General features: G+C 36.5%; 4 protein-coding genes across 5 annotated transcripts in view; 2 read left to right on the top strand and 2 right to left on the bottom strand.

Annotated features, from left to right (window-relative positions):
• Window positions 1–9: 9 nt before the first annotated feature.
• On the top strand, window positions 10–12,734 carry LOC118277528 (sister chromatid cohesion protein DCC1). The gene is made up of 5 exons (XM_035596362.2): window positions 10–149; window positions 9,814–10,004; window positions 10,478–11,283; window positions 11,747–11,910; window positions 12,348–12,734. Exons 1-5 carry the CDS (start codon window positions 130–132, stop codon window positions 12,451–12,453), a joined length of 1,287 nt encoding a protein of 428 aa, XP_035452255.2. The 5' UTR covers window positions 10–129; the 3' UTR covers window positions 12,454–12,734.
• Window positions 231–6,706, top strand: LOC118277527 (protein DENND6A). Its single transcript, XM_035596360.2, has one exon. The coding sequence runs from the start codon at window positions 439–441 to the stop codon at window positions 2,122–2,124; it is 1,686 nt and encodes a 561-aa protein (XP_035452253.1). The 5' UTR covers window positions 231–438; the 3' UTR covers window positions 2,125–6,706.
• On the bottom strand, window positions 6,690–9,419 carry LOC118277530 (mitochondrial import inner membrane translocase subunit Tim23). Its single transcript, XM_035596364.2, has 3 exons — window positions 9,084–9,419; window positions 8,016–8,123; window positions 6,690–7,600 (listed from the first exon to the last, which is right to left on the bottom strand). The coding sequence occupies exons 1-3, from the start codon at window positions 9,298–9,300 to the stop codon at window positions 7,341–7,343; spliced, it is 585 nt and encodes a 194-aa protein (XP_035452257.1). The 5' UTR covers window positions 9,301–9,419; the 3' UTR covers window positions 6,690–7,340.
• Window positions 12,525–13,437, bottom strand: part of LOC118277526 (phosphoenolpyruvate carboxykinase [GTP]) — a 47,155-nt gene continuing 46,242 nt past the window's right edge. For both annotated transcript variants that reach the window (XM_035596359.2, XM_035596358.2), the window contains one exon: window positions 12,525–13,191. In XM_035596359.2, the coding sequence (XP_035452252.2) occupies window positions 12,889–13,191 (303 nt within the window). In that variant the 3' untranslated portion in view covers window positions 12,525–12,888. The remainder of the gene's footprint in view (window positions 13,192–13,437) is intronic.

Here is a 13,437-nt window from a genome sequence, read left to right as displayed (position 1 = left end):
TGAAACGTTCAAAAATTTAATAATTCTGCGAGTAACTAAACGTATTCACCAAGCAGCTTGGGCTCGAAACTGTATTTAACCGATTTTTTTTAGAGTTTTATATGTTATAGGCAGTGAATTTGTGAAATTATGGATACCATGGATTGTGGGTAAGTTTAGGAATATCAAACAGTAAATGAATAATACAAATTTTGTTTACTTTTATCGATAAAGTCGGTAAACTTTTGTTTTGGCGCCCGCAGCCATATTGTGTCAAACAGCTGTTGCGAGGACGACTTCTGTGCGCTCCGTTGTTTTTGTCGCTTGTATTAGCAAAAAATGTTTAACAACTCATTCCGTCTTAATAAACAATGATAACATAGTGCAAAAAACGTGATTAATTATTAATAACTAGTAAAGTGGTTCGTCGCAATGTGTTTTCGGTAATCAGTGAATAACATGGCTTGTGGATTGCAAAACTACGAGGACGGTGACATGCCCGCGGCTGAACTTGAGTTCCAAACGAAATGGAGCAGGTTTTCCGACTGGTTGCACTGCATATGTGTGGTTACGTTCGACTTGGAGCTCGGACAGGCGATGGAAAGTGTGTATCCTCCTGGTGTGAAACTAACAGATCAGGAAAAGTGCAATATTTGTTATTTGGCGTTCCCTGACTCAAACTCTGGGTGTATGGGAGACACCCAGTTCCACGTCCGTCTGCGTTCTCGCACGGGTCTGACGCGGCAGCAGCTCGTGTACAACGAGGACAGTGTTCCCACACTGCGCGCTGATTCTACGCACTACTGGGGCTTCGTGTACTTCAGACAAGTGAAGGACCCCTCGCTACCGCGCGGATACTTCCAGAAAAGTATAATTTTACTTACTAGATTACCTTTTATAAACCTGTTTTACAAAGTGATACAGTTGATTGCTCCCAAACATTTCGAGGAAGGGGAAAGGAGCCTAGAGGCTGCCTGTCATGACATTAACAGGTGGCCTTCACTCGACGCCGGCCAGAATGTGTTGTTACCTGTGCTTGGCACAGTTTTTCAGTCATACATTCCTAACCAACAGACCGGAAAGATTACTCGGTCTGATATAGCCAAACAAGTTCACTCTCCTAATGTACCACACATACTTGCATCCATACAGGATGTGAATGTATTTGATGTGTTGTCTAGTGTCATCTCACACCTACACTTGTTGTGGGAACTGGTGCTAACAGCAGAACCTATTGTAGTAATGGCCAGTTCACCTACAGAATGTTCCGCACTAGTTCAAGCCCTCACCTACTTGATCCAGCCACTGCCATATGCAGCAGAGTATAGACCATATTTCACAATACATGACAGTGAATTCAAAGAGTTCACAAGGAAACAATTCAACCCACCTTGTGTAATACTAGGCGTGACCAATCCATTCTTCACGAAAACATTACAACATTGGCCACACACCATTAAATTGGGTGATGCTACATCAATTAAAACGAAACTACGAAAAGTTGGTAATCTCAAGCTTTTAGATACTGCTCCTGGAGTATACACTCAATATAAGCCATTTTTAGAGAAAGATAAAGCAATTATTAAGAAACTTCACAATGGGATAAGAACTGATCGGCCATCTGAGGTACAGACTGCTATGGTCAAGAGGCACTTGCTTGAACTGACTCAAAGCTTCATGATTCCTTTAGAAAGGTATATGGCATCGCTAATGCCACTACAGAAGAACATTTCTCCATTCAGAGCACCGCCAGTACCAAATCCTTTCAACCCTGAGGATTTCTTTGCAACTCTTCAGCAGTCCGGACCTCAGCTGACAACTGGTATAAAAGGCGATTGGATTGGATTATACAGGAACTACTTTAGAACACCAAACTTTAGTGCCTGGTTCCATGAAAGACATAACAATTTGACGAATAAATTGCATGCTTTGCAATTGGAGGCTTTAGCTGAAAGTGACTTGAAGAAATGGTCAGTTGGGAAGAAAGAGGTTGAGATTGTGGATATGGTCTTGAAACTAAGAGAGGTGTTGAAGAGTAATCCACCAGTGGCTGACAATACTAGAACATTGTTGGCACGGCGTCTGGAGGACTTGAACTGTGTTCTGCCAGAGGATATGAAGTCTATATTGAATGCGGCCACGTGACAGAAGCACTGCTGCGCCTCAAACTTGAGAGGATGCAGCGATGACTGCAAGACGCAATTCAAGAAACTAAGATATGGCCAGCCTATTGTGTGCATGTGAAATGTTGGAGCAGTTTATTAATGTCAAAAAGTAATTGCACAGCATTTAAAGGATTGCGAAAACGAAGTTGCGAACGTAAACTGTTTCATTGCAATAATTTGTTACTTACTTGTGTGTGGTAAACAACCATTTCTATGTCTCAATTCACAAGTTTATGTTTGTACTATCTCATTAGGAATTATGCTTTTAATCTAGATTTCAATTAGTTAAATGCGTTATAATGATACCTCTTTAGTACTGATAACTTTTATAATAACACCTTAGCTAATGGCATAAGATGCTATCTTGTTTGACAAATTGATTCATGTGACCAATACATTGTTTTGTATACAGGCTTCCAGCTACCTAATGTTGATATTAAGTATATTATGTTAGTTAAGGAATTAATTATAGAACTAACAAGTATCCTGATAGGAATGACTGATTTTTGATTAATTTCAGAGTTTTATTCTATGAATTCAGATTTAACATGGTTTTTCAAATTAGCAATTAATTTAATCAAATTACCCTATTCGTTAATATTCCTCATTTTGTAACTGCAGAGCGTTTTCCTGTAGGAATAATTATATTTTGTTGTTTGCTTCAAAAATGACTCAACAGCAAACTCAAATAAAATAAATTCAAGTTATCTTCAACCAATTGCTTGTTTACTTGTGTAAACAATATTGGTGGCAAAATAAAATCGTGACTTAAAAATCGAATGTACAATTTGTAATGGCCATATTCTGCATAATAAAAAATAAAGGTTCTATTCTAAAAATGAAAAAATCTTGCCCGTATGTCTGTATAAAGTTTGAACTATAGCGACACTAAGAAATTGCGTCGATTATATGAATAGATTGTAAATATTGTAGTTATAAAATTAATAATAAATCATTAATATTATCTTGTAATTTAAACGGGGAAATGTTGGAGACCTTTATAGATAGATAATGTATGTTAAAACAATGTAATCCAATATGTTAGGCAGTTGTATGTCTGCCTGTTTATGGCAGTATGTTCAAGGTCACGTTTAAAAAAAACGTGGTTTGCTTTTGTATCGTACCAGCATTTGGTACACATGCGAAATTGTCTATGCCACATGTTTTTATTGTTTGAAATTCGAATCAGTTTCGCGCCATTGCGCCATATGTAATTATTTCGTTTTACTGTTTCTTTGGTCGTCAGTTAAATGGTACTTGTGTAAAAATATCGTTCTGACTCAGTAAATATGAGTCAGTAGTGCATACTCATTTAAAAATAAACCTTCGTTAATACTGTAGGGTCGTGCTTGATGGTAGGAATGAAAGATCTTTGCCCAGCTTTGGGATAGTAAGGGTTAGCTGTTATCTGTGTGTGCTTATGTGAATAGTAAATAAAAGTGGACGAAAAAGATTTCAGATAGATAAAGGAAGGATAATTAGATGTGTAGTTGTATTGGTATCTATGTTCGGATTTCGGAAAGTAATATCTTCGAAGTGATTATCTAATTAACCTCTTGTCTGTCGGTATAATATATGAGAGACAATAGAAAACCCAATGTCTTGCGTAGATCTGCGTACCGACATCCAACGGGTGAATTGATTTTACGGAATTCTAGCTGTTGAAAATGATCCTAATATGTTTCGTTTCTTTTTTATTCGCTAATCTTTCATTAGCAGCAGTCTCGTGTCAATTACACCTGCAAATAAAAGCTCATTAAAGGCTTTTTGGGGTATAAATAATTCAAATAACTCAGTAGTATTTAATCTGTACATTCGCGGTGTAAAATTCAAAGCTTACGGCAAACAGTCCAATTGAACTAGACATATTATAAGTGGGTAGATAATCGTCCTCCTTTGTGCTAAGTCTAAATAAGTATGTGTTGGGCACATCGAAGTATATTTTCCTATACTATTTTACTTGTAAAGTATGTTTAGAATCTCTGTATCTCTTGTTTATGTGTCGTAAAGGTGTTTTACGATTGTCAGTGGCTTTCGTCAAATGTGTATCAGCCTAATCGTTCATTATTTGCCCTAGCCGATAGCTCTTATCCGAATTATCGTTATAACACTCCCTATCTTCGTGAAAACAGATTAGAGGTTTAATACGGTAAACGGGAGAGTGTAAATCTTGACTTAAAATAGATTATATTATTCAAACTTTGGCGAGACCGCCAACGGAAACGGATCAAATAGTTGTGTGATAACATCAAATTGATTTGTAACTAGTTACGTTTTTCGCCTGATGGAAAACTACATACGTACGTACCTGTACCTACCTATGTAGTTTTGTTTCGCGGGTTTTTCCGCTTGTTCTATAACCTACTATGTTCCTATCTAGCGGTAGTGAAGTTAGATAATCCACAATTTAGCCTTAACCTTCCTCAAGATATGAGGTTATCTAATGTAAACATATTTTCTAAAACAAATCGATCACATTCGACTCAAAAGTACCAATTTCGTACAATCTACTCTCTACCTTTTTCATTAATAACGCCCAAATGCGTAGTAATATCTACGTCACAACTGTTGATGAATCGTTCTATGTTTTATTATAGGATTGATTAATTTCAATAGATGTCTTTGTTCAGACCTATAGTAATATGGCGACTTTAATCAATGATCGTACAGTTACGTAACTCCTCAAACGCTGACAATCGTTATCACGCTATCTATCTATCCTTATGTAAATCATCTTCGCAGAAAATCCATCCATTTGTACTTTATTTCTACTAAAACCGGTAAATAAATTAATGTTGCTGTTAAACGTAGATAAGGGAAGAGTATACTGTATAACTAATGATAAATGATGTACATTGTTATCGCTTAAAGGTTTTTTCTAAGATATTTTTATCACAACCCTGGTTACTGTAATAAAGTATGATATTAAAATGGCGCCTGTTACTAAACTTAAGTAAATTATAGGGTTAAATCGATTGTTGGGTGTTTTTGATACGATTGGAGAAAATCGAGATAAAGTAATAACGATACGTTGTTAAAATTCAATTCAACGTAAATAAATTCAAGCATCGATTAGAATCGGTTAGATATCTGCTTCGACATCTCTCGATTGTCTTCAATTCGTTGTCAAAACTCCAATTTTAAATCTCCTGCTGTAAATTAGAATAAGACAAAATTTAACGTTAAACGCGTCCACATTGGACAGCAAATTGGCAGCTTGGCAGGTCATTTCCGGTCCCTACTCGGGGACGACTGCAGTTTCCTTTGAGTACTTCCTGGCCTATTTTCTAATTGGAACATCACAATAATATCCCCCACGCAACTCCTATAGCGACGCGCGCTTTCCCAAAATAATACCAAACGTCAATAAACCGATAACTTTCGTTTGCTCCGAAAGTCAAGGTTTGAAGGCAATTATTTTTAAACGAATGTGTAAAACCCAGAGAGCTATGTCCGTGTTTTACGTAATTTTCAACGCTAGTTAGCCACGCTAATACAATTCAACTGCAATTTAATTTTACGCGAATATTTGTAAATAATTCGGTGCCAAATTGTATTCTTTCTATCGGATTGTAATGATGGCATTGTAACTTTTATTTTTGTAAGTAGTTTTTATATTAGATTGTACTGTAAGAAGGGCCTGTTTGCTCAATCGTTTTGAAGATGTATGTTTATGGGATGTTGTGGACATATTGGCGAAAAATATGGATATAATTTTGTAAAAGTTAATTGGATGTAGTTACCTATGCAATGTTGGGTCTTAAAAATGGTCTTCTGTAATAAAACCAGCAGAATTCTAATTGTAAGTGTCAAAAACTTAGCATACTCGCATAATTAATTTATTTAAGTAATTTGTCGGTTAGAACACTTGCATAACCGCGTCCAATTTACTTTATGCAACTCGTGGCGGGTTTCCGCGTTCGCCAATATGGACACACCCCTAGGGATTATTATGTCAAGGTCAGGTCGAGCTAACGCGACGTCAGTTACTCGTGGAGGCGATCTTAACTGGATTCTACTGGACTATCTGACCCACTTGTCTTTGATAAAACGATAACTTGTAAGAGCATTTTATGCGGGTGTGGCTTGTTTGGTCGGTATACTCGAGTCTGATGGCGGTATCCAGTGTCTAGAGGTTTTGAACGAGAAAATAATTGTTATCGCAGAAAGAAATTTCATTTTCCATGGTCAATTATATCATATCCTGAAATGAATTTTATCATAGTGGGTCAGATAAAAGGTGTATTATGTAACAATTTGTCATTTTTCATTAGTAACTGAAGACCTTATTTGATGTCACAAATTGTCTGTTACTCTGTTCTTTTTTTATGATAACAATGTTAGATTTTCTACTCTTTTATGACTTCCATTGGCTCGACTGGACTAAGGGTGGGGTATTGTATAATATCCGCCCAAACATTATGTATGTTTGTATGTATTGTTACTTATCGCCGACTCCACTAGTATATAACATATCCCATCGTATTCGCCACATGTAAATACAAACATTGTACAAACTGCACCATGTAAAATGAAATAAACATGTTATTTTTCAAATATAACTCATTTATTAACGCTTATGCATATATGTGCGGTCCTGATACGACAAGGCGGGAATATGTACGCAATACAGGGTGAGCTATCCATAAACTGCACACAAATAGTGATAATTGTGTTCAAGGTTGGTGTGAGTAAATATGCAAGATAAATAATTTATTTATAGCTTCAAGAGCGACTGAATACTGTACATCACAAGTATTCTTTGTTCTGGAGGCGCGAAAGATGGATAGGGAAACACTCCAATCTTTGCATAGACCATTAACATCAGGACACTTGAGCAATTTTATTACCTATTGACTTCCAAAATAATTTATACCCACTTTAGTTTTGGCGTAGGAAGCCCCATGATTGGCAGTCTAAAGGCTAAATATTTCTATAATCTCTAACTACATTACTCAATAAATATACCATTTAAAAATAGGAAGAATATTTATTAAGTACATTGCATCTATGGCAAGAGCTACACAACTTGTCTGCACAGTTTATGGATACCAAAAAGCACTATACATAAATCTAAACAGGTACGTGGAACATGGTACAAATAAGTCCCTGCGTCCCGGCAGATCCTTTGGCGTTGACCATAACAAAACTAAAAATAACAGTCTATTAAATATTTACAAAACTAGGCGGGTTGAATCACAATCGGTTGTATCGGGCTTTACTCCATATGTTGTCGTTGTCGGTGATGAGTGTGTAGACTCCTGCGAGGGTGAGGCCGACGGCGGCGCCGAGGCCCATGGAGCGCAGGCCAGCGGTGCTCTTGTATAGGACGCCGGTGGTGGCGGCCGCGATGAAGGTATTCGCCGTGTCCTCCTTGTCACGGATCCATGTGACGCCGAGCGCGATACACGAGTAGAAAGACGCGATGATGCCGAGAGTGCAGCCTGTGTTTGTGCCTGCAACATTTTATAGTTTCGTAAATATAAATATGCATTGATTTAGATTTGTTGTTAGAATATTTTTCTTGTTAGTAATACCAAAACATTTGGGTAAAATAGGAGGATGAAGTTTTAGACCTAGTATAATGACTTAGGTATATTTACGAATACTCTGTCATCAGAATCATAATTGATAATGGTTCACTTCACTAAGTAAATTGGTAAACTTCACCGGGTGAATTTGAATAAACAATTTCAGTGAAATCGTGGCCAACATTTCTTTTTCAATTTCATGGCTTTTATAGAAAACATGGAGCATAATGGCCACTTATCATTTTTACCTGTTGCTTAGATTAAAGTTATGCTTAGCATTATCTTGTAATGATGACTTTTTCCGTCTTATAATTTTACTAATATTTATACTCAAACCGACCTTGTTTCATGATGTAGTTGATGACTTGCGTTCGTCGCACTTTGCCCGTTTGTCCTGCCAGTGTTGTTGCCCTCAGACCTCTGTATAAACCTGCCATTCCACCTAAACCTGGAATCAAGTTGGAAAATACTGTTCAGTACAATTATTATTTTTTTTATGAGGAAATTGAGCTATTGTTTTGATGGCTATAGTTTGCTAGTTCATATTCATTCTATTGAATATTATCAGTTTGTCAGTAACTATAGTTTGTCAGGACATTTATCTTATAGTGAGTACACACTCTGGTTACACACAATTGTACCATATGCCTTACAATTTAACTGAACTGTGAAACAGTTGAAACAGCACTCTGTTAAATTATAAGGTGTGTCAGAGTCAACAGTAGTATAGTTTTAACTGAATCAAATCAAGAATAGATAAAATTGTACAGTAAAATCTAAATTCTTAGGTGTGTAAGCTGCATACACCTACAATTTTACTATACAGTCTGACTGTACACTTTAAACTGCACAGTTAAATTGTACGGTGTGTAGCGTGTATAAGCCAGGAACAATTATTTTTTTATTTCAGCTCTTATAGCATATATCATCAAGACACATATTTCTGTCATAGTTGCTAGATGGAATGTAGAAATATTTGATAAAATGTCATTCATTCATAAGTAAAAAGGAACTATTTTATTTTCTATTACGGTTCTAAATGAGCCTCAAAATTATGTTTTTTTTAATACAGTTTGTTTTATCTGAATGTTAAGTTCAATTACTTGAGTTCTAATATAACTAGAACATTACAGTAATAACACATCTTTATCTGTCTTAAGAGCCTTGTCTGCTAGTTAATTTATGCATCATTTGTTGCTATTTGGCTTGATGCCCACTGTGTAAGTAAACATCAAGTCAAATAACACTTTCTGGAGCATATTTCCTCAGTACTGTGATATTATTATCTGAAGCTATACATTTTAATTCATATCAAATACATAGAATACACAGAACTCTGTCTGACGCAGTGTTATGTAAAAATTACTAATAATTTTGAGGTTATGTTCGAATTTCATCATTTGATTACCTGAGCCCGTCATGAAAGACATTCCAATGATAGGTAGTGCTACGTTAGACCTTCGGGCAGTAGATGCCATGTGACTGTCATCAGGATACAAGAATTCCGGCTGCATTTTCGGTATGATATGGGGATCGAAGTTCAAATAGGGAGACAAACTCGACCCCGCCTGCTGTGTTTTCTCCTCATTCTTATTTATTGATAATATATCGCCGAATAAAGACATTTCGATATTTTTTTTACACTATTTTAACTAAACTAAACCTAAACGTGATTCGGATATCACGCAGCGAATTTTTGAAGAAATCGAACTTTATTGAAATGTCAATGTCAAAAAAGGATGTATAAAAAAGTACAGACTAAAAAATTAATCAATGTTGTCATTGTTGAAAATTATGTGGTCATAGACAAATTCTGATGATACTAATTCTCTGTGGTATAAATTAAATAATATTTTTTATTATTTTAATCAAAGTAAAAAAATAATTTATTTTTAATATTATGTATTTCAATGTATGTTCATCAAAGGTTCGAGAGTTAATTTAGCGCGCTATTCAATATGACTGCAGTAATTTAGTGACGACAACCGAATTCTAATATGAATATCGCATGAAACACAAAACAACTAAGAATGAAATCATATTTTTTGATGACTAGATATGAATATAGCAGAGAATTGTTGTCTTTCCTCTACTTATATGGGACAAAACCATTAACAACAAATAATTGCATTTTCCAGAGAATTGAGAACTCCAGAGGAAGCGAGGAAGATAATAAAAACGGCTAAGCTTCACGAATCAGAGCTGACAGAAATCACACAAGTACTGAGGTTTCCCAACCCGAGCGAACATAATGACAGGCTGAAACTCATGTTACTAGATGATAATCTTCTGAAAGAAATAGAAGCTGGAAACGACCTGATGTTTAAAGGTAAGATCTCAGGTTCCTAAGTTTGGTTTTGCAGTGGATATCTTTTAATGTTTCGTTAATTGAATGTTAACTGTCGAGGAAGGAGACTCGGGTTCGATTCCCGAATTAGAGTATTATGAAGATTTTCTAAATTCTTAATAATGTTTATATTATAAATTTAGTTAGGTATACTAAATAAATTATTATGGTTTTTGGTTTACTCACGTAATATTTGACAAGGAACTCGATTAGTTTCAAGCTATACTAGAGGCTTATGTTCATGAGCAGTATTCTGCGACACACGATAGATGAGCCTTTAGCATGGCTTGAAACTGGTCCACTTACACAGTGTGAGTAATCCAGAATAATTATTTCTCAATAATAATAAAGATTTCGATACCGTGTCAGTTAAATAGCAACAAAAGCAAATTAATTTGGACAATACAAGGCGCCTTGTTACATGCATCACTAACATAACATAACTAACATTACAGGAGACCCAGACGAAAACGTAGTACTATGCACCAACACCAAAACGTACGACGTAAAAGAAGCAGAAACATCAAACAGCCTTCTTCTAGTCCCAGAACTATTGTTCGCAGCATCAACAGGCCTGGACGAGACCATACAAAACGACTCTATAGAATCAGAATCCTCATTTGAAAAATCAAACGCAAGTTTGAACAAGTCCACAGAATCGGACGAAGGTTCTAGGCCCCCAAGGCAGATAGTCCACAAAGACATATTAAACACTTTCTTCACATACTACGAATTGAAGCCTTGCAAGCCGAGGCTAACGAAGCTACGAAAAATTCTAGAACCAACGAAATACCAAGGATTGGAACTAGAATACGCAGTTGATAAGACCAAGTTGTTAAGTTACGAAGCTCTCTGTGACAAAATCCAGGCTTCGAAAGCCGAGCTAAATGAGGAGTTAGAAAAAATACAAGCTGTTTTATTAGATGGTCATTATAGATTGTTAGAGTTTGAATACGAATTTCGTGTCTTGTCCTACATGCTTGATCTTATAGATGAAAACTCCTGGCCTTTGGACAAAATATCTAGAGAAATTACTATAGACAGTTTAAAAGAATTGGTTCCTCTGCCAATTTTGGAGGCTATGTTTAGGTTTTATACTGATCCGTCGGTTGAAGAGGATGGTGTTCAGTTCTATCAGTATAAGCAAGATAAAGTGTGCAAGTTCTTGGCCAGAGTGCTACTGAAGAGTGCTGGGAAGTTCAATCTGGAAGAGTTCTTGCAAGCTTGGAAGGATTCTGTCCCTGATGGAATGGTGACTGATGTAAGTATTGAAGCTTTATTTCTTGTTAACAACAACAATTTGTAGATCATTCGAAAATAATTCCATGTTGTCGAATTCCTGACTCGTATAAAGGTAAGCGTCCACAGACCCGCATCGTACGCATTGCACGCATCGGACGGATCGCATCAACGGATTAATTTTTTTGGACTGCGTCCACTGTATCGGTAGCGTTTGGATTGTCGACGCGAGTCGCAATCGGATTGCGGATACCATCCGTCTTCGGTACGCATCGCATGTAGGCATTGAGCGGTCCGTACGATGCGGATTAGTGGACGCAGTTGTATGAGTTTGTATAAAAGATAAACTAAAATCCGTTGCGTGCGATGCGTCTGATGCGTACGATGCGGACCTGTGGACGCTTACCTTTACTAAGTCTGTCGTCCAGATACTACGCCAATCATGCCAAACTGGGTTATAAAACATTATTGTTTCCCCATTCCAGGAATCTCTCCTGTCTGGAATAGCGCTAGTAGATAAATCCAGCACACCACAAGTAGTTTGGGGATTCGCCGAGACCGACTTACCGGAAGAAATTAACCAGCGATTCAAGATATTATTCCAAACCAAACCAAAGTGGACTGTCGATCAGATATCGCCGTATATTGAGTAAGTATTTCTTTTAATAATGTTTTTAACAAGAACAATTCACTTCCGTCACCGTGCACCAAGATCACTTTCAAGGACACTTTCTTATATTAATTCATTTAAGTCAAGCTTATTGAGTTCGTCTACAAGTTATTCATTTGTGGCCCCATCCCAGGCCGACCCTAGCTAAGCTCTTCATTAATTTGGTTTGTACCTCGAGAATTTTTGTGTTGTGAAACAAATCGAGAATACTTTTCACATCCATCTTTTGATGTCCCAAAATTGCAGGTTCAAGCACAGTCCCTTACACCCTGTAACCGGTTCCTTATGAGTGACTGTAGTATTTAATCACTATGTAATGTAGCAAATTATATTAGAAGTTATTTAAAGTAAATAGTGTATCATAATCACTTGAATGTATGCATTAAAAATCTCAAATGTGTTACTGTGTTTTCCAGATGCTACGCAACAGAAAAACTGAACGTGAACGCTTTGCTAACGAAGTATGCGCGGGCGTCCACACAAGATGGAGTCAGAGTGTTCTCAGCTAAACATATGAAATAAAATGTAAGTGTAAATGTGTGTAAATAGGCCAAGTAATCATGTTGTGGGCAATAAACGAATAAAATTCAAACTTACTCACTGAATAATACGTTTTATTTTAAAAATTAACTTACATACAAAATATTCTATACATTATTTTGATGAGTAAATTCATTATCGTTCATATTATACATAATTATTACTTATTCATATCATTATTTACTTAAATAACACAGCCTTCTTATTCGTCATTACTACGTTCTTCAGCCAGCATTGTTCGTTACTTTCGATTCCAATATTTATTAAAACAATTGTACGACCAGCGTTCGATTAAAGAGAAAATACATATAACAGGAATGTTTGCAAAGACTATCCGAGAGAAAACATATAAGTAGTATCTTTACATTCCGAAATACTTAACTAAGAATTCTTAAAGCTATAAATCTTTGGCATAAGTTAAGATTGCTGCACGTTGTTCCTCAGTTTGTTTAGTTCGTCCCACATTTCTTGGGGCAAGTCCTGTCCAACTTCTTCCTTGAAATACTTTTCGATGGCGTCCGCTTCTTGGAGCCAGAAGTCCTTGGGTATACTGAACAGGCTCTTCATGTCGATGGCGCCGAGGTTCTGTGTGTTGAGATCGCCCTCAGCAGGGATGTTTCCAAGTGGGGATTCAGTGTAGCATGGCTCGTTGTCACAGCGGCGGAGGATCCAGTCGAGTACGCGGGAGTTCTCACCGAAACCAGGCCAGAGGAATTTGCCCTGGAGAAAGGAAATAAAATTAGTCAAATGTTAGGTTGGGATCGAAGTTTGGATAGTTGATACCTAGCGTAGAATTGAAATACTTTATACTAAACTGATGTTATTTTCATAGAACGATTTTTACGACATCGTATAATATGAGTTTTCAAAGAAAACGTAATAAAATTAACTGTCTCTAGACAATATCATCAAGTTTTTACTATCAGTATTTACTTAAGACTATAGTTTGAAAACATGGACTCATTT

This window comes from Spodoptera frugiperda, chromosome 10, assembly GCF_023101765.2.
Source record: "Spodoptera frugiperda isolate SF20-4 chromosome 10, AGI-APGP_CSIRO_Sfru_2.0, whole genome shotgun sequence".
Classification (NCBI taxonomy): Eukaryota; Metazoa; Arthropoda; class Insecta; order Lepidoptera; family Noctuidae; genus Spodoptera; species Spodoptera frugiperda.
Note: the sequence above shows the minus strand (reverse complement) of the source record. Positions and strands in the feature narration are given on the sequence as shown.